The sequence below is a fragment of the Callospermophilus lateralis genome, unplaced genomic scaffold (assembly GCF_048772815.1).
Source record: "Callospermophilus lateralis isolate mCalLat2 unplaced genomic scaffold, mCalLat2.hap1 Scaffold_73, whole genome shotgun sequence".
Classification (NCBI taxonomy): Eukaryota; Metazoa; Chordata; class Mammalia; order Rodentia; family Sciuridae; genus Callospermophilus; species Callospermophilus lateralis.
In genome coordinates this window covers 2,579,687-2,600,483 of record NW_027515346.1, presented here as the reverse complement: position 1 = coordinate 2,600,483, position 20,797 = coordinate 2,579,687, and the positions used below count along the sequence as shown (strand labels likewise).

General features: G+C 37.9%; 1 protein-coding gene across 1 annotated transcript in view; it reads right to left on the bottom strand.

Moving 5' to 3' along the window:
• The window catches only part of LOC143389376 (nucleotide sugar transporter SLC35D2-like), a 48,776-nt gene that overhangs the window by 9,353 nt on the left and 18,626 nt on the right, over positions 1 to 20,797 (bottom strand). The window contains exons 9-11 of the mRNA XM_076842487.1: positions 19,317 to 19,384; positions 18,114 to 18,192; positions 14,878 to 14,960 (exon numbers count right to left, since the gene is read on the bottom strand). Coding sequence (XP_076698602.1) covers positions 14,878 to 14,960; positions 18,114 to 18,192; positions 19,317 to 19,384 — 230 coding nt within the window. The remainder of the gene's footprint in view (positions 1 to 14,877; positions 14,961 to 18,113; positions 18,193 to 19,316; positions 19,385 to 20,797) is intronic.

Genomic DNA, 20,797 nt, shown 5'->3' with positions numbered 1-20,797 from the left:
TAATAATAGGAAAAGCTGTCATTGTGGAGGCAGCCACTTTATTTAAAGTCCACACTCCTGACCCTTTGCTTTCAGGAAGGAAAGTTAAGGTGAGCTGCAAGCTAGGGTGGGGGTAGGGGGGCAATATGAGAGCCCTGAGGATACTCTTAACTCCTATGAACTAGAACAGTGGGCTTCACCGTGGCCCGTCCACACATGCATATAACATAATGTGATCACCACTACTCCCCAATGCCTCCCCTTTCCCTCTCCTCTACCTCCCCTAGCTCCCCTTCCTCTACATTAATGTTTTTTTTTCCTTCTACTATCATGATATCCTCTTTTCTCTTTTTTCCCCTCTCTAGCTTCCACATATAAGAGAAAAGCATGATACTTTTCTGTGTCTGACATAGTTAGATTAACATGCTGTTATGTTCCCCAGTTCCATCCATTCTCCTGCAAATGACACAATTTAATTTTTCTTTATGGCAGAATAGAACTCCATACATGTGTGTGTGTGTGTGTGTGTGTGTGTGTGTGTGTGTGTGTGTGTGAGAGAGAGAGAGAGAGAGAGAGAGAGAGAGAGAGAGAGAGAACACCACATTTTCTTCATCCATTCATCTGTCAATGCATATCTAAGCTGATTTCATAACCTGGCTATTTTGCATTGTGCTGTGATAAACAGAGGTATGCAGGTGTCTCTGAAATAGGCTGACTTTGATTCTTCTGGGTATACACCAAGAAGGGAAATAGTTGGATCATATGGTGGTTTGATTTTTAGTTTTTTGAGAAACCTCTTGGTTTTAGTCAGCATTTTTGCTGCTGTGATTTAAGGACCCAACCAGAACAATTGTAGAGGAGGAAAACTTTTATCTGGAGTCTTACGGTTTCAGAGGTCTCAATCCATACATAGCCAGGTCCATTTCTCAAGGCTAAAGGTGAGGCAGAACATCATGGCTGAAGAGTTGGCAAAGAGAAACAGCTCACATGGTCATCAGAAGGCAGAAAGAGAGAGAGTCTCCAATTTCCAGATACAAAATATATACCCCATAGCTATGCCCCCAAAGAACCACTTCCCCCAGCCACACCCCACCTGCCTCCAGTCACCACCCACTTAATCCCATCAGGGATGAATTCATTGATTAGATAAAGGCTGTAACCCAATCATTTCTCCTCCAAACCTTCTTGAATTGTCTCACATGTGAGCTTTTGGAGGACACCCACATCCAAACCATAACACCTCCATACTGACTCTTTAGAATAATTTTATATTACACCATCAAGTTTGAAAAAAAATAGGTCAGAAAGACATGACCATCAAGTGCCCAAATGAGGGAGTAAGTGTCCACCACAGGTGCAGCTCAACACATGTTTGCAGAGCATCTCTCCAGCAGACTGAGAGACCACTCAGACTACTGGCTTTAGCTGTGGCATGACCTGTGCAAAGCCATGTTGGCAAAGGCTTCTGTGTTGCAGAAACATAAGATAAAGAGGTCAGGATGCAGGCTAGTTTGCATCAGGAACCTGCCATTCAGTTGCCACCCACTCTAACTGACCTGTGTCTTTCCAGTTCTCTTATTCCACACCCCCCACCCCCACAGAACCCATTTCTGACAGTGCAGCCAAATCTGAAGGGAAGCAGAGAGTAGAAGGCTGTTTCCCTTATATCCCAGTTGTCATGTCCACAGAATAAGTGCAGATGCCAGGAAGAAGTTCCATGCTAGTGATGAAGGGACAGGTGATTGGTACAGGCAACAACCAGGAGAAAATGGCTCAAAAACAGGAAGGCATGTTGTTTTAGGGAAAAGGGAAACTTGAAGAGATGACCCAGAAAAGTTTGACAGGCATTTGTAATGAATGGAAACCTTGTTTCTCAAACAGAACTGCCGTGATTAGTCTGGAGTCTCCTGGGCTCCCTGCTAAGGGTGGGAGATTCCTGGAAGATTCCAGAAGCCCAAGGGTCAGAATTGTGGGGGATCAGAGGAAGCAAATCTCCATTTTGTACCTTGAGTTTTGGGTGAGGCCTGAAGCATCCAAGAGGAAGACCCTGAATGCCCCTCGAAAGATAGGATGCAAACAAGGCAGAAGATGAGAATTGTAGTTGTTAAATTGAGATGAATTTTGACTTCCTGATAAAATGCAGGCGAATGACAGCAGAGGGGAATTGTTTGTTTCTACATTCAGCATCCAAACAACTCCCCGTTTGTGTGGGTTCTGTGGCTGCAGGACCCCATCCCTCACTACTGGAGACAAGAATCCACTTCTGCCCTCTAGAGACTGGAGTGTGAGCATCCATCCACTGGGCAATTTGATGCTTCTGCTCAGGACTTTTCTAGGAGAGATTCCGTTGCAGAACGAGTCAAGACGTGATTTATAACAGGGCTGCACTAGGGTTAAAATGGGAACCTGACTTCTGCCTAGCCATTTTCCAAGTATGTGTTTTCACTTCTACTGAATCTATGAGCTACTCATATACTGTTCAATAAATTCCTTTGTTGCCTACATTTATAAAATTTATAGAAAAGCAGAGGACAAAAACAAACCTGTGACAAATTCCTCTGGATATCAAAGACACAAAAACACAGAAACTAGAAATCTCATCCGAAGAACAAAGGGCCAGAGGATGGTGGAGATGAGGGCTCAGGAGTGAAGCAGACCATGGAAATTAAGAAAGAACTGACTGAAGAAAGAGAGGTAACTAGTATTCTGGGACTGACATCTCTTTCTCCACCTTCCCCCATTACCTTGGTCATATTTCTATCTTGGGAAGTAGAACACTACCTTATAATTATTTCCCCCCTGGGACTGTGGTGCCAGAAGGGTCAGATCCACCACTAACTCCCTGTGGCATCTGTACTTCCGAATGCTGTCCACAGCAGGTGCTCCAGAAAGCATGATGGGGGCAGAGAGGGAGGAAGGCAAGACTGGCACTTGGAAAAGGGAAACTAAGCCAGCCTTTGTGTGGTTCTGCCCCTCCTTGGGATGCTGCCAACAGCTGCCTGGGTTCTCATCACAGACCCTCCACAGGTGGGACACTTACCTGCTTACTCCATCATTTCAAAGTGACTCCTCTCCCTCCTCTCCTCCAAACCCTTTAGTACCATTTATACTTTCAGGAGAGACAAGAAGAGTCTTTGACTGCAAGCCACCTTATGCCCTGCAAAGTATCCAGAAGCTAAAGAACGCTAAGGCTTGATCAAGTGCCTGATTACAAAGAAAGAAAAAATAGTAACAAAATGCAAATTCACATCTCAAAAAGGTACCTTGAAACATCTTTTCCACCTATTCCCATGGGCTTAAGAGGGCCACTCACAGTCATGGGTCTTCATCCGTGTCACCCCCAGCCTCAGCATGAAGAAGCATGTGTTATATACAGAATGTGCTTAGTACACATAAAGTAGAGGAAAGAGATCAGCAGAGGGGGGGTTAACAATAAACGATTGGATTCCTGGAGAAACTTGAAAAGATTGCCTGCATTGCACAGTCAGATTATGTTTAGAAATATGAAACCTCTTTCAGACAGCAGGAAAAGCATAGAAGTTAGAAGAGCCCCTCTTTCTACGGAGAAGGGGCCACCAAGCAGAGAGTGCATGTTCAGTGCTCGCATGCTGGCCTTGCAGAACGTGTTAATTACAGTGAACCTGTTCTTGACCTACCACGTGTACTGGTGAGGGAAGCAGACAGCTTGACTTCTTAGCTCTTAGATCTCTAGACCAGGAGAAGCCAGAGCCTAGCCTGATACAATGACAACCCGCACAGCACTCAGGGCTCCTCCGGGAATCCGTGCCAGATCCATTAATCCTGTGGAATTCTCAGGTTGTCTCTGGACATTGAGAAGAAGAAGGCAAATACACGTTCACTGACTAGAAGAACAGACCAAAGCAGTAATGCCCCACCCTCCCCCTCAATTTTCCCTTTTCTCACACATTTTCCAAGTGTCCTTGTCATGAATCAAAAGCCATATGATTATTCAGGGGACACTGTGTGAGCAAAAGGGATGAGCTCAACTCCAGGCTGAGGCAGCTGCATGTAAGTACTCATTTCTCCCATGGGCGGGTCTGGGAAGAGGATGTACTTTCCAGGTGATCAGCCAGGTGGCTGGCCTGGGTCCTGTCTATACAGAGCCAGTGATGGACATGTCCCCCGAGAGACAATTAAGCCTTGCTGTTCCAGTACAGTGGGATCTGAGGATCATCTTTTGTTAGTGTTGCAGTGTAGTTATCCCATCCCATCCTGGTCACATCGCAGACTCCCTCATCTCTTTAAGATTCCCACTGCCCACATATCTCCCGGATGGCCCTTTTTCCAAACACACAGTAACCAGTGTTAGACTCTCACACACCTGCCCAGAGAAGTTGCAAAACAACATAGCGGTCAGTCTAGGTCACTTTACACTGTAGCCTTCGGTCAGTTCTCTAGAAAAATTCTTCCATCTTCGTTAGAGGAAGCTTTAAACTAGCTCTGGTAAGAGGATGGTGGAGCAGATTGGCAGTGCCCTCAGGCCTGGGGGCCAGTAATTCAGAAGTTTCCTGTATTCATTGAGATAAATTCTCAATGGCAAGTAGTTCTTTTGATACAAAGGGAACCTAGTTTCACTTTATTCTATAGGAACTTGGGTATGTGCTTGTTTATAATCCCATGAATTCCTCTGCCTCCTGGAGTCTTCACATCTTGACTCTTTTCTCCCATCAAACACACACACACAAAAAAAAAATCACAGGCCATCTAGCCTGGTCACTGAGTACCAAATGTTCCCCAAGGTGTTCTGAACCCTATCAAGGCAGGTCTTTGGTAGTCAATTAAATTTAGGATTCTGCTGGAGGCCACTTAGTGCCCTGTATAGAGAGGACGTCACAGGTTATGGCCATACAAGGGTGCTTCTCTGATGTTCCCAAATCTAAAACTCCTTCACAGTTGCATTTAACTGCCCATTTTCAACACTAAGCATTCAGAATCTATTATAAAAATGAACATTGCATTGAAGTTACAATGTATAGTTTATTAATGAAGAATATGCATAAAGGTCATCTTTAAATCTGCAAATGGTATTTCAATATCAGGGGACAAATAAAAAGAGATATACATACAGTGGAGAGAGCACAGAAGGGCCATGTTTGGAAGGAGAAGAGGGAGCAGGAGGGTGTGGAGGGATGGCTACAGGGGATTGGGTTGTGGGGAGTGAAGCTCTTAGTTATTCACTCCTGATTACATTAAGAGCAGGTGGTTGCCAGAGGGAGCTGGTTTATGTATGTCACCTCATGCAATCTTCCCACTAACTCATGAGACTGATATTGTCCCTAGTTTACATGAAAAAAAAGTAAGACTGAGATGAATGTGTCCAGCTAGAAGGCTAAATTGTAATGCAAAACTACAACTTCCCTTCTCAAAAACCCAAGTTCTTTTTAATCAACCTGTGATATTTTTTTACCTGTTAAGAGTCCTATATTAGCACATATTGACATTAATATATTATTTAGTAAACATCATCATTTTTTCCCTATAAACATATATTCTTTGTTCTACTCTTCTCTGAGTTAAACTGGGTATTTCCCCCCCAAAAAAATCCACATGGTAAAAATTGTATTACCACACCAATAAAAGGAAAAGTTTCCACTCTCAGCTACAAATGACTAGGAGAGGTCAAAGCTGAGTGCTGGGTTTCACTAAAACTTTTTCCAACCAGGTGAATTTGGACAACAGCCATGAACATTCAGCAAGTGGAGATCCCATGCTGAGAAAGGACACAAAACCTTGACTCACCTGGTATGTGACAATGTCACTGGATCAAACTAGTTACTACCTTCTGACCAATGAAACAATTTGACCAACTATTCATATATTATGAATTCATTTATCTTCCATCCAGAGGGAATTTTAAATCATTACTTAGTATAAACAGTTTGAAGCAAATTCCTTGTCACTTTCAGTTAACCAAACAGTGAATTTCATTCATGAGGTACATTCACTGGCAAACAAGCAAATTAACTCAGTATTGTGAGCTTTTTAAAAAATTCTGGAGAGTTTTGTTTTGTTCTGGGATGTACCACATTTAGAAGGAAAAATTTTAATTTGTTTTTAGTGTAGTGCTATTCTCATTACCTAAAAGAATGTCTGGTTGTGTGGGAGGCATCTACCAAGCATGTGCTGATAAACAGTGGGTTCCTGGGTAGATTACAAACTCCCAAAACGAAATTCATCTTTGGTTTTGCCATGCACTAAGCAATCACTTCCTTTAACATATGTACAGAATGGGTTCACAGCTGACTTTTACCCTGCCTGCCAAGGGAGAGAGAAAAGAGCAGTAGTAAGGCAGGAGGTAAGCAAGACTTCAGAAATGTCTGAAATCCAGTTTTGGGTCATTATAAACCCTCATCTTGTGTCCCCTCTGCTTCTTACTATAGTAGCTCCATGACCTCAGGCAAGTTATTACACCTCTTTGAGCCCCAGTTTCATTCTGATGTGAAGTAGGGGATGAGTTCATGAAATGAAAAGGGGGCTGCCATATACCTGGTGCTCAACAAACAGTAATAACTCCCTGTTGTCTTCCCAGGTGCCTAGTAATATCATTTCTATACTAAAATAACTGTTGATCTTTGCACGAACTTTAAAAATAAAAGTACTTTCATTACAGAAGTCTGTCTAGAATAGGAACCATTCCATCTGCCTAGGAGTTTTTGAAGTTTGCCCAGGAATAAATTTTTTAAAAGCCAAAAAGTTTTGCAAACCCTGTTGTGATGTTTCACAGCCCTTGGCAAGGATATTATTTTCTTTATTAACTTTTAAGAGTCGGGCAAATGCTCTCTTTCAGATCAGAACTCTATTAAGGTTCTATGTGTATACACAAGTTCGTGGAAGACTGCACTACAGAAAAGTCAAGGAAAGAAATATGTCTGAATACTTGTTTCCTATCAATTCCTTCTGTTTGTGTGTTTTGGAAGAAGTTTTCTTAGACTTTCAGGAACAGTCTTTTTTTTGCTCTTTCGACATCTTGAGACAAAAGTATTTCCATTATTTTCTTCCTTGCTTCTGTGTTCTTCTTTCTTTACTCTCAAAAACCCATAAATATGGGTGAAAGACCCGCATCAGAACTACAAGAATACATGCTTGTGTTTTCCACATGTAGACAAACTTCCTTCAAATTCTTGAATCTCTTGCAAAAGAACATCAGACCTCCTGACCACCTAACACACCTCCTTCAGAATATCCTGGGGACTCACTCAAAGAAGCTGAGTGGCAGAACTAAGAAAGACAAGTCTAGCTCAAGCCCCACATTTTAGAGATGGGAAAACTGACATTATGAAAACTGAATCATAGAGAGGTAGTGGCAGTATGAGCAACAAAGCACAAGATTTTTTTTTTTTTGCTACATTTCAGTTCAACTCTATTCTGTTATGAACTTTAACATTAACTAAGGAGTTTGCTTTCCTCCCTATCACCTACTCAAAAGTACAAGGTCTTCCAGTGAGAAGACTGGTTAAGTGTTACATCAGCAGCAACTAACTGGTGACACAAAACAAATCCTTTTCTATTTCCAAATGAGCAAGACACTGAGGAAAGAAGAACTTATGAAGAAGCTCTTCAGGAAAAGGCAGAAACCAGAACAAACTATAAGGATGGAATTATTCAAGAAGAGAAGCAGCCTAGCACTAAGAAGCCACAGAGACTTCTAAAGAAACAGGCAAAAGAGTCCAAAATGAGAACGCTAAGCTCAGTAGCTAGACCAAAGTCCTGGGAAGCAACTCTACAGCTGTATTCTGAGCTGCACCATGTCCCATCCAGAGACTGTGGAGACAGTAAATTGGTTTTTGTTACTCAAAAGGTACCTGGTTTAAGAGCACATAAACTAATGTGGTTCACATTATGAAGGGATATGAAAATAATATTAATTCATTCATCTATCTACTATTTACTAACAATATTGAGGTTAACAATGAAGACTCAGAAGACTCATGGACAAACCTCTTAACAGCTGGGTAATATAGGGTAAATTTCCTAGTTTCTCTGTGAAATGGAAGTTACAGTACCTATCTCACAGGGCCATTGACAAATTGGGACTTTATCTACATTCTGTAATTTTGATTGTCAAAAAAGACTGTTAATGAAAAGCCCCAAACTGGGAAAAAAATCTTTGCAAATCATATATTTGATAAAGGATTTGTAACTACAATATACATAGAACTCTAAAAACTTAAGAAGAAAAAATATATACCAAATTTTGGAAATGGGGAAAATATCATTTTACCAAAGAATATATACAAACTGCAAATTAGCACATGAAATGATACTCAGCAACATCAGTCATTAGGGAAATAATTAAAATCATAAAGAGATACCTTTACAGGCCTATTATAATTGTTAAAATTAAAAGACTGAACAACAACAACAAAACCCTGCGGATAATCTCAAAGGTCAAGAGATGGAGCAGCTGGGACTCTAATACATTGCTGGAGGCTGTGCAAAATCGCCCTGCCACTTGGAAAACAGTTTGGGAATTTCTTATAAAGTTAAATGTATTTACACTACAACCCTGAAATTTTGCTCCTAAGCATTTATCCCATTAAAATTAAAACTTATATACACACGTTTCTAAGTAAAGGTCTATAGCAACTAACATATAATAGCTAAAAACTGCAAACAGCCCAATGTCTTTCAAAGGTTGGAAGGATACAGTAGAATTTCCATTCAATAGGACAGTACTCAGCAATAAAAATGATACATGCAAAAACATAGATGGAGGGCTGGAGCAGTAGCCCAGTGGTAGAGCGCTTGGCTCGCACATTTGAGACCCTGGGTTCTATCCTCAGCACCACATAAAAATAAATAAATAAAAATAAAGTTATTGTGCCCATCTACAACTTAAAAAGAAAAAAAAAAAGAAAACTTGTGTGCAGTACACTAGCTAAAAGAGCAATACATGTGAAAGAGTAGCTTAGGAGTTCAAAAGCCAGCCTCAGCAAAAGCTAGGCTCTAAGCAATTCAGTGTGACCATGTCTCTAAATAAAAACAAAAAACAGGACTGGGGATGTGGCTCAGTAGCCAAACATCCCTGAGTTCAATCTCGGGTATTTAAAATTTAAAAAAAAAAAAAAAGCTACAAACATCGTTTACATAACATTGTGGAAACCATACAGACAGAAAACACCTTCACTGGGATCTCAGGGGAGTGGGAGGGGCTAAATGAAAAAGGGCAAGAGGAGATTTTAGAGGGCAATAGATTGTTTTGTTTCTTGATTGTGGTGGTGGTTATAGGAGTGTATACATTTGTCAAAACCCAGTACAGTACACTTTTGCTATATTTAATCATACATTATAGCTCAGATCAGGAAAAAAAACACCACCACAACTACCCATAACAAAAACCCTCCCTAAATCACAGAATCAACATTGGATTAAGCCTGAGAAGATACTAAGCCTCCTATCTCTAGCACCTGAATCACATCAGAGAGGGCTTTTCAAAAACTTTTCTTAAAACAGCAAAAATACTAGGAAGGGTGCAGGAGAGCAAGATATGTCCAAGTGTAATCATAGGTTATTTTAAGAATACAGTTCTATTAGTGATTTTCTTCAAAGCACAGTCTGTCAAGTATTAACTGACATCATTTTCAAACAAAGTGAAATCAAATAAGTAGCTCCTGTAAATATGGGATTTGTTTGTTTATTTTGGGCACTGAAGATTGAGCCCTGGGGCACTTAACCACTGAACCACATCCACAGCCCCTTTTTGGGGGGGTGAGAGGGATAGGGTCTCACTAAATTACAGAGGCTGGCTTTGAACTTGCAATTCTCCTGTCTCAGCCTCCTGAGTTGTTGAGATTACAAGTGTGCCCCACTATGCCTGGCTGTTAAGTTTGGTTTATATATTATATATGAAAAAAGTATCTACAATCTCTGATTCTGCTTACTGACTAGTGGAAGAAAAATAAAAGAAAGGTAGGCACTGAAGTCATAATTTTCATTTTGAAGAGAAAAAGTGGGGATATATAAGATAATATACTTTCCTTGCCAAAAGCTAATGAACACATTATAATGGAAATATTTAAATAGGAGTCAGGATACCTAAATTAAAATCCCAACTCTGCAAAGAATTTGAGTCCTAATTGGCTGAATAAAGCATATTATATATCTCCCCAGCCTTGTAATAAAATGGGGGGATTAAAGAGAAATATGGAACTTTAAAATTTATTACAAATGAAATGTGAAAGCAATTAGAAATTACTAAAAATGTCAAGAATACCATCGACATCATTGTCATATAGTCTAATAAAATGGTACCACTTAAAAAACTTGAACCAAGACTATATAATTAACCAGAACTACCTGTTACAATAACTCCACTAGAACAATTTTCAAGATGTTCCTTTTGATACATATTAGAAGGTTCATGTTATAATATTTCAACACATTCAGATACTTAGGAGGTTTTCTTTAAATAACCTGAAATGTGAAAAAAGATAACCTAACTTTTATTTATTTACTTCTTTATTTTATAGCTTTATTGAGATATGATTAATACATTAAAAAACTATATTATTTATTTATTTAATAGTTTTACTGAGGTGTGAGTGATACGTAAACGCCTACATCTTTCAATTATTTATTTTGTAGCTTTATATATATAAAACTTACATACATTTAATGAATACAAATTTATGGTATACATACACTTCTGATACTATCACCAAAATCAAGGTAGTGAACATCTCCATCAGTTCTAAAAGTGCCCTGTGTCCCTTTGCCTTTTTATTTTCTTTTTGTAGTAAGAATACTGAACATGAGATCTTCCCTCTTAATAAAATTTTAAGTGTCCAACACTACATTAATATAGGTGCTACAATGTCAATACATATCTATGATTTATATATTGTGATAACTTCATACCCACTGAACATCTTCTCCTCATTCTCCCTCCTCCCATTTCCTGACAACCATCATCCTATTTTCTGTTTCTGTAAAAACAGTCAAACAAGTGGAGTCATGCATTATTTGTCCTTCCATGACTGACTTATTTCACTGAGTATGATGTCTTTCAGGTCCATCCAGCATAATGGAAATGATAGGATTTTCTTGGTTTAAGGCTGAATACTATTTCATTTCACATTTTTAAAATCTATGTATCAGTCAAAATTTGGGTTGTTTCCATATCTTAGCTACTATGAATAATGCTGGAATGAACACGAGTACAGATTTTTCTATGAGATCCTGATTTCAGTTCTTGTGGATGTATGCCCAGGAGTGGAAGTGCTAGGTCATATGGCATTTCTACTTTTAATGTTTTGAGGATCCTCCATACTGTTTTCCATGGCAACTGAACATTTCCATCCATATTCTATGGATTCCAATTTCTCCACACCACTGCTAACACTAGTCTTTTGTTTTTTTGATAGTAGCCATTCTTAAAGGTATGAGATGGTACTACACTGTAGTTTTGATCTGTGTTTCTCTGATATTGGTGATGTTAAGCACTTTTTCCTATACCTGCCAGTCATTTGTATGTCTTCTTTAAAGAATGTCTTTGCCCAATTTTTAATCAGGTTATGTTTTTGCTATTGAATTATGTGGATTTCTTAAGTATTTTGGAAATTAACCCTTTATCAGCTACATGGTTTGCTAAGTCTTTTGTCCCATTCTGTGGGTAGCTTTATCCCTCTGCTGTCTCCTTTACTGTGCCAAAGCTTTTTCATTTAATGTAGTCCCAATTATCTATTTTTGGCTGTGCTTTTAATGCCAGATCCATGAACTCAAGACCAAGGTCATGAAGTACTGTCCTCATTCTCTTAGGGATTTTACAGTTCCAGGTCTTATGCTTAAGTCTTTAAACCAATTTGAGTTGATTTCTGTATATAGTGAAAGATAAGAAAGTGATTTCATTATTTTGCATGTGGATATCCATTTTGCCAACATCATTTATTGAAAACATTATCCTCTCCCCACTGTATGCTCTTAGCATCTTTGTCAAAAATCAATTGATCACAAATATGTGGGTTAATTTCTGGGTTCTCTATTTTGTTCGCCCAGAAGGCTTTATGCCAGAACTCTATTTATTAAATTACTTCAGTTTAGTAATAAATTCTGAAATCAGAAAATGTGGTACCTCTATCTTATTCTTTCTCAAGACAGCTTTGGCTGTTCTTGGGTCTTTTGATACTCTGTATGAATTTTAGGACTTTTTTCTATTCTGTAAGAAATACCATTTGGATTTGATGGGAATATCACTTATATCTGTGCACTGCTTTGAGTAGTATGGGCATTTTAACAATATTAAGTCTTGAAGAAAGAATATACAATATCTTTCTAATAGCGCATGGGGGGCGGGGGGGTCTTTTTTTTTAATCAATGTATCATAGTTTTCAGTGTGTAATAAATATTTTGCTTTCTTGGTTAAATTTATTTATAAATATTTTATTCTTAATGCTATTGTAAATAAAATTGTTTTCTTAATTTATTTTTCAGATGGTTTAATATACAGAAATACAATAGTTTTTTGTATATTGATATCTAACTTTTCAATCTTACAGGAGATTTGAGTGGCAGAGATCTGAAACAGAAGTTCTTACTTCATTTTGGCCATTATATCATTTATTTCAAAGAAGACAAAAAGAAAACCAATTCTTCCCTGAGTTGGGTCTATATTTGTGTCACATGATCCTTTAATTCAGATTTTTAAAAATGAAATTCAGGGCACACTCAGAGCAGATTCTCCATTTTACCCCATCTTGACCCTTCTTCATATATATTCATGAAATATTAAGACTGATATTAAGGAGTGAATGGGTACTTTACATTTATCATTGTTTCACTCTAACATCTCTAAAGAAATAGTTATTTTCATTCCCAACACATAAGAAAACAAACTCAGAAGGGATAAACAATTTACTCAAAGTCACAAAGAAGGGAAGCATCAATGCAACTCCAATCAAGGTCTCAAACTCAACCTCTTAAAATATTCATTCTTCAGTTATCTATATACTATACCAATCCTCCTACCAACCCCTGATCCTTCAAATAACAAATGACTTTTCCTCTAAAAGACAGACAACAACAGTGGCAAATACATGTCAGGGAAAGGCAAAAAATGATTTATTAACCTGTTAGTAATATTAATATTAATTTTCATATTGATTCATCAGGAAGATAGAATAGTTATTATCATTGGTTTACATTTTAAGAACTAAAAGATAAGAGAAGTTAAACAATTTGCTGCATGTTAAAAAGATATTACCTATACTACTAGAGATCCTTACAGTTCCCAAAGTGCTTATTTACTAATCCATCAGAATTCAGAAAGCAATTATTCATTAAGCAACTATCAGGACTCATCCTAGAAGCTTGAAAAACATCAGTGAACAATAAAAGCAGAGATTTCTATCCTCATGGAACTTACATTCTAGCAGGGGAGACAGAAATAGTAAATACAAGTAAGCAAATTATACATGATATTAGATGGTGATGTCTGGAAAAGATAAGTAGAAGAGGCAGGGTAAAGGATGTTAAAAGAAAGAAAGGAGTGTTAAAAGAAAGAGCATTGCGCTTTAAAATAAGGTGGTCAGTGTGGATTTACTTGAGAAGGTAACATTTGGGCAAAAATTTACAGATATAAAGCAATAAGGCATGCAAATGTTCCAGGCAGAAGAAAAATCTAATCCAGCAGCCATAAAGAGAGAGCATGCTCAACATTCTAGAGAACAACAAGAGGTTTAAGTGGATGAAGTGGAGTAAGAGAGAAGGTAAGAGCTCAAGTTAGAGAGGTAAAGGGGACAGATCTTACAGGATCTAGCAAGGACTTAGAAAGCTAAGGTAGTTATTGGGAGAATTGAAAGAATGATCTAATTACCTTTGATATGCCTACACTGACTATTCTGTTGAGAATTGACTGGGAAGAGGAAGGTTCATTGGTCAAACCATGCATACAAGTATTTAACACTAGGGTAAAAATCAAGACCAGAGATGCTGAGGTTAAATGATGATGAAAGTAATGCAGAAGGTGAGAAGTGATCCTTTGCTGGATATTTTCTGAAGATAAAGCCAACAAAATTTGCTAACACACTGGACATTGGATACAAGATAGGAAAGTCAAGGGTAACTCCAAAGTTTTTGAATTGAGCATCTAGAAGGATAGCATCTCCAACAACCAAGATGATAGAGACAGTGGGTGGAGGAGAAGTGGAGGAAATAAAAGGAGCTCAGTTTTGGACAGGTCAGCTAGATATGTCAAGTAGGCTGTTAAACAAATTTAATTTTAGAACAGGAGTCTATCCCAAATATAAACTTGATAATTTTTAGGCATATAACTAACATTTCAAACCATGAAATTCAAATTGCCAAAGCTAGAAATGATTTTTCATAAATATCTGAACTGATAAAGATTAAGTAAGATCTAAAGAAAGTTACTGATATATACAAATCAATTGTAACAGAGCTGGTATTCTTTTCTTTTTTTTTTTTTTTTTTTTAGTTACAGATAGACACAATATCGTTATTTATTTATATGTGGTGCTGAGGATCCAATCCAGTGCCTCACACATGCAAGGCAAATCTCTACCACTGATCCACAACCCTAGCCCAAGAGGTGGAATTCTTTAGCTCTTAATTTTTGAGAATGCTTCACTGCCAGCTAGTATAATTAAACAACTGTCCTTTGAAAGCTAAATAAAGGGAGTTCACCTACCAGAAAGGATTTTCTAAATACTGTGCACAGAATATGGAATTATTTTCTCCCTTTTTCTCAAAAAGCATTATGTAGAGACATTAAATATCTAGCACAATGTAAGCATTCCATAAATATTATTTAATAAGTAAATAAATTTGCCATTAAATAATGCAAGCTTACTGTGACATTATTTTGAGTATCTAAACCCTATTTGTCAATGAGGTTATATTTAATTAAACATTTTTACTTACCTGATATTTAAGCCAATGAAATTTGTCCATGTGAAAATATAATCTCCACCAAAGACCATTCCAATGTAAGTTATTAATATATTCTAAAAAGAAAAAAAGTGATATATTGTTACATAGGTTTAACCAAGTTTTTTAAATGTACATATAAACTCATCCATGCTGTGACCTTAAATACCCTTAAAATACAAAAAAAAAAAAAAAAAACCAAACAGTAACAACATAAACCCATTAACCCTAAAGTGAGTGTAGTATGAACAAGGACACCAGTAAGAAGTCAATGACATTAGCCTGTTCCCAAATTATTTCTCCAGAAGTAAATGCTTGTAAATCATTAACAAGATTATCAAACTTTCCCTGCCTTGTGGGATGGCTGACAGATGGCTTTTTACTCTGATTGGGATAACTACTGATTATGAGAGAAAGAATAAAGGATGAAAGAATGCTAACATGCAAACATCTTTCCTCTTCTTTTAAAAAGGAAAAAGGGGATGATGGAAACTTTGCCAACATGAAGACTATTATTAGAGAAATTTTCCTTGCTATCTTCAATAACACATGGGAAGTCATTTTGAAGTATTACATCTAAAATCACTTCTGACACTCCTATGTATAAACATCCAGCTCTCTTTAATTATCTTCAGATTAAAAAAGCAGAAAACAACTTTCTAAAGTTTAAACTATCATTCAATTCCTTTCAAATATTCCTTCTTTTTTATTCATAAGTTACTGCTTCCCTCTCTTTTGAAACTACCATAAACTGTCAATGTAGCAACATTCCTGGATCAGGCCTAAAGGCCAGGACTTGGTTATAGCTTAGTGGTAGACTGCTTGCCTAGCTAAGGCCATTGGTGCAATCTTCAGTAGTGAAAAAAACAAAAACTAAAAACAAAACTTCAAAATAACTCTCATAAGAGTGTTCTTTCAGAGAGCATTCAAAATTACACCAGCTTCTTCTAGGTCTAAGGACAGTGACAGCAAGTTACCTTACATCAGGGTTTTTTTTTCTTCTTGTATTTGTAGGTAGACATCAGGACTTTATTTTATTTGTTTATTTTTATGTATGCTAAGAATCAAACCCAGTACATCAGACCAAGCACTATGCCACTGATCTACAGCCCTAGCCCTAGAGCAGATTTTCTTAGTAAACAAAGCCAATAGGTATGCTGGAAAAGTAAATAACAGGACCTCTCTTTGAATACAAAGATACAGGGAGAAAGTGAATTAATTTGCATAAACTGTGCAGGAAACTTCAGAAAGGAGGGGGGCCTACCGAGAGCACAACTTGCTTCTCAAAATCAGAAAAATTGTAGGTATATATTAGGGTATCTTAAGCAACATTTGCTATCAGGAGGACACCAACCTCCCCCAGACAGAATGTTACAGGAAGCACAGAAGAGTATACTGTGAGCTCAAAACTAAGACTGCAATTCTCCAACTTTAGTGTATCTGAGAATTACCTGGAAACCTTGTTAAAAATGAAGATTTCCAGGTTATACTCTACAGATTGTGATTTAGTTTATCTGGAGTAGTCCTGAGGATTCCTTTTTTAACCAGAAATACTAATTGATTTTCCTATCACACCTCACCAAAGAGAAATGAGGAATCTGACAGAGGGTTTGTGAAGTTGGGATCCTTAAGAACAGAAAGAAGCTTAAAGCCTCCTGAAAGAACAGCTGAGCAGAAAAGCTAGTAAAAGAAAAGCAGAAAAGTTAATGAAAGAAGTACCACTGTAGCTTTGGTAGATTCTAACTCCCATCTATTAGCTCTCCTTCAACAGTGAGACCATGCAGCAGTGAGGAGCAAAAGCAATTAATCCGGCAATACAGTTTTTCCCTCAAAGGTCTGAAATAAATCTGCTCCCTTGGGACTGAGTAAATCCTTGGTTACTTAATTATATCAACAGAATATATCAAAATTATATCAAAAGTATAACAAAAGAAAAGTATGGACGCACATTAGGTATCTCTGTGTGTGTATCCCAGGTTCACAACAATAAAGTACACACTGAGAAATTCCAAGCAAGTCATTTAATTATTTAAACCAAACATAGGCTTTCCTACCCCATCCTTCTCCTTAGCTAAAACATGGTACCAAATGCCCTATCTCCTATGTTCTAACTGCTCTTATTCTAAAGATACAAGCCGTCCACTTTGCTCTTGAAGCATCAACTATGCAAAACCAAAACACAGCAGAGAGCTACTTTGAGGGGCTAAAACTATCTCAGTCAGCCCAGTCCCTTGTCTTTAGCTTTCTGGGAGAATTCACACAGTTGACTTGTTATAGCTTAATTTAGAATTCTATTCATGTCAAACACTCTAATTTCATGATTTGAAGCTACAGACTTTGGGAAATTATAACCCAATCTGATTTCTAACAGGAGATTGGGCAGGCCTCATTCCACTGGGGGTGCAGAACACCAGGGATGGGCCCCACTCCACTGGGGGCATGTTTTACTTAGTAGTCAGTAAAAATGTTACCTCTACTGATGACTACTGAAGCATCAGAAAGGAAGCCACCAAAGTAACCATCCTCTACTTCCGAAATGATCATGGACCTACCTCTCTGTCTTGTCTTTTTTAGAAAGTAAACCCACTTGGCTAATTCAAATATGCCATGACCTCCTTGATCTTAAAGAGCTAGAATCACAAAATCAGATGAAAGAGGCCTCAGGCTTCAGTGAACTTTAGCTCAATACTCAAATCGACTTGGCTCTCTTGGCTGAAGACAAATGAGTCTCCTTCAAATAAAACAGTTCAGGAGGAAGCAACATTACTGAAAATGTCAGACACAATTTTTAAAAGTGGGTCATATAAGGTCTGGCTCAGTCATAAGAAAAGCACCCTTGATTAGCTTGTGGCCAGCGCCTCTTCACATAGAATACCAGAACTCAGTGAAACAGAGCAGTTCTTGCTTCCGTTAATAGGATGGGCCTATCACTACTAAGCTATTCATCTGCCCTGTCACAAATAGGCCTAAATTTTCTTTCTTCCTCTACTCTAAGATAATACATTTTCCTTTTCCTGCACTCCTCAGAGCTAAGTTGCCTGCAAGCAGACCAGGCCCTTCCTGAATTCTTAAAGACTTTCAGAAATGCAACACAACCCATCAAAACTAATAAGATAGAACAGGAAATGAGGATTATGGGACGTAAAAACATAAAAAGATTATTATTTTAGAGGATCAATAGTCAAAAAAGCACATACCAAAAGATATTAGTATTTTCTTTTCCAACTTACCTTAATACAGCCAACTATTGTAGTTGTAAGAGCAGAATTATACTGAGTGCAGAGCACTGTGGCATACATCAAGATGAACCTAGGGTGAAGAAGGAAAAGGTACATCATAATGAAGACCCAGTGCTTAACTTTAAAATAATCTCTAGCCAAGAGAAACAGCCAGTATTGGCCATGCTAGCTCATTCTAGTCATCGAGCAACTGTGAGCTTTCTTCACCTCACTGTTGTTACATTGAAGCTTCAGATTTTTTAAGACTTCTAAAGAGAAACACACATCCATTTCCTGTCCTGGTGTTTTTATGATCCCCTCAACAAAACCATGAAACCATTACTTATAATGATGAGTATTCTTTAGCAATCATGCTTCCTACTATCTCACCTAAGCTAGACAGAAAGCTCAGATCTCCCAACCCTAGCTCACTTGTATACCTCTCATGAGGACAATGTGACCTCTGGACAGGATGAAGGCAAGAGGGATTCTTAAGGATGGAAGAAAATCAAACTGGAACTACTTTAAGAGGGGATACAGGCTCCCTCAATAACTAAGTAGCAGCACTTGGAAATCCTAGGTTTCCACTGAGGTTTTTGAGCTGACTTAATCCTAGGGAAGCATGTCATTATATTCTAAAGCATCTGCTCACTATGCCAGGTCCAGTCACAGATGAGCTGACTGGCTAAGGGAAGGACACATTTTAGAAACATGAAAGTGAGGAGAGAAGCATGTTTGCAGATACTCTTTGCCTTTTACATCTTCTCTTCTAGACAGAAGACAACATGGTAGAGATAAGTCAATTAGCCGCAAAGTCAAATGCAGCCTTGCCATCTACTGCTTGTGTAAACTTTGATAATTAATTTTTGAGCCTGCTTTCTCATAGGTAAGAGAACAACAACATGTGTCAAACTGTCAATGTATAGATAAAATAATGCATACTGAAATAAAAAGATGCTTATTATAGACAAGGCCAATGGATAAATATCAGCTCTTTTCTTCCTCTAACATGACTTTGGGATCAATTCAGCAGCCTTAAGAGCACACTCCCAGGTGGTACTATAAAACCACTTGAGTCTGGAATTGATTACCCTAAGCTGACACACTCAGGAGCCCAAACATATACTGGGAAATGAGGCAAATGAACTCCTAAACAAATTTCTCTAATCTATGTCTCTAGGAAAACTATCGGCTAACAAGGTGATAAACACTCACCCCATCACACAGGAGAGGGTGAACTGTAGAAGAAAGAAGGTGTCAGCCCAGCCTTCAAACTCCATTGCCTATAATATGCAAGGAAGCATTAGATTTTAGAGCAGGCCCTCAGAAGGAGCTCATTCATTCATTAATGAAAATCCTTTTATGTGTGTACCTCCAACATGAACACACATGCATGCGCGCACACACACACACACACACAGAGGCATGCATTTCACTGCATCACTCCCAGGATAGAGTGATGTTCAAGTTTCAAATATATCAAACTGAACCAACAAAAATTTTCAAAAGACACCCTACTTTCTAAAATGTAATGTGGGGAGATTTTGTACTTCTCCCTACTAGTGCAAAGAAATATCTATTTCCTTAAGGCACACATCCACATCTGGCTAAACTCAGCTATTCTCCCAGATGGCTGTTAGTGTACTAGTGTTAAAGGTTTTCTTCAACATTAAAACACATTTCTACCCAGGTGCAGTGGCACACACCTGTAATCCCAGCAGCTAGGGAGGCAAAGGCAGGAGGATTGTGAAGTCAAAGCCAGCCTCAGCAATTTAGTCAAGCAATAAGCAACTCAGTGAGACCTTGTCTCTAATAAAATACAAAACCGGGTTATGGATGTGGCTCAGTGGTCAAGTACCCCTGAATTCAATCCCAGGTACCTCCTCCCCCCCTCCAAAAATTTACTCCTTGGCAATATGTGAAAATTCAAGTATAGAAGTAATTATACAAATACAACTAAGATCTACTCCGGGAGAATTATTGTTCACATATATATATGACATGATATAATATCATATATATTATATATCACTTATATATATCATCTCACACACACACACACACCCCACACACATATATACACACACCACAATTTGTTTAGTCAAGAGTCAATGGACTTTTATTTGGGTTGTTTCTACAATTATGTTATTATAAATAAAGCTGCAATTAACCTTGGAGTAAAAGCCTATTGACACAATATTATTTGCCTTTGGTAAATATCTAGGACATTAGATTGCTAGTTCTTTTGGTAAATTTATCCTTAATTTTATAAGATAAACCTTTTTCTTATAAACTGTATACTTTTTTCCAAAGTAGCTACATAATTATATATTCTACCCAGCACTGTATGAGAGCTCTCACCACTGTACATGTTCATCAAGATTTAGAATTCCCAGAGACTATTCTGGTGAGTGGCATGTGGAATTTCAGAATTCTAACTTGTTTCCCTAATGACTACCAAGGGTTGGGTATCTTTTAATGTGCTTATCTGACATCAGTATTTCTTTTTTTATAGTCTACCCAAATCTTCTGCCAAATTTTAATTAAAAGTCTTCTGATGACTGAGTTTTAAGTTTTTTTTATACATTCTTGATGAATACCTTTAATCATGTACATGTGGTACACACACACATGCATGGATGACTTCAGAGTAAAAAATAATCAGAATTTTATAGCAAAAACCTTAAATAAATCTC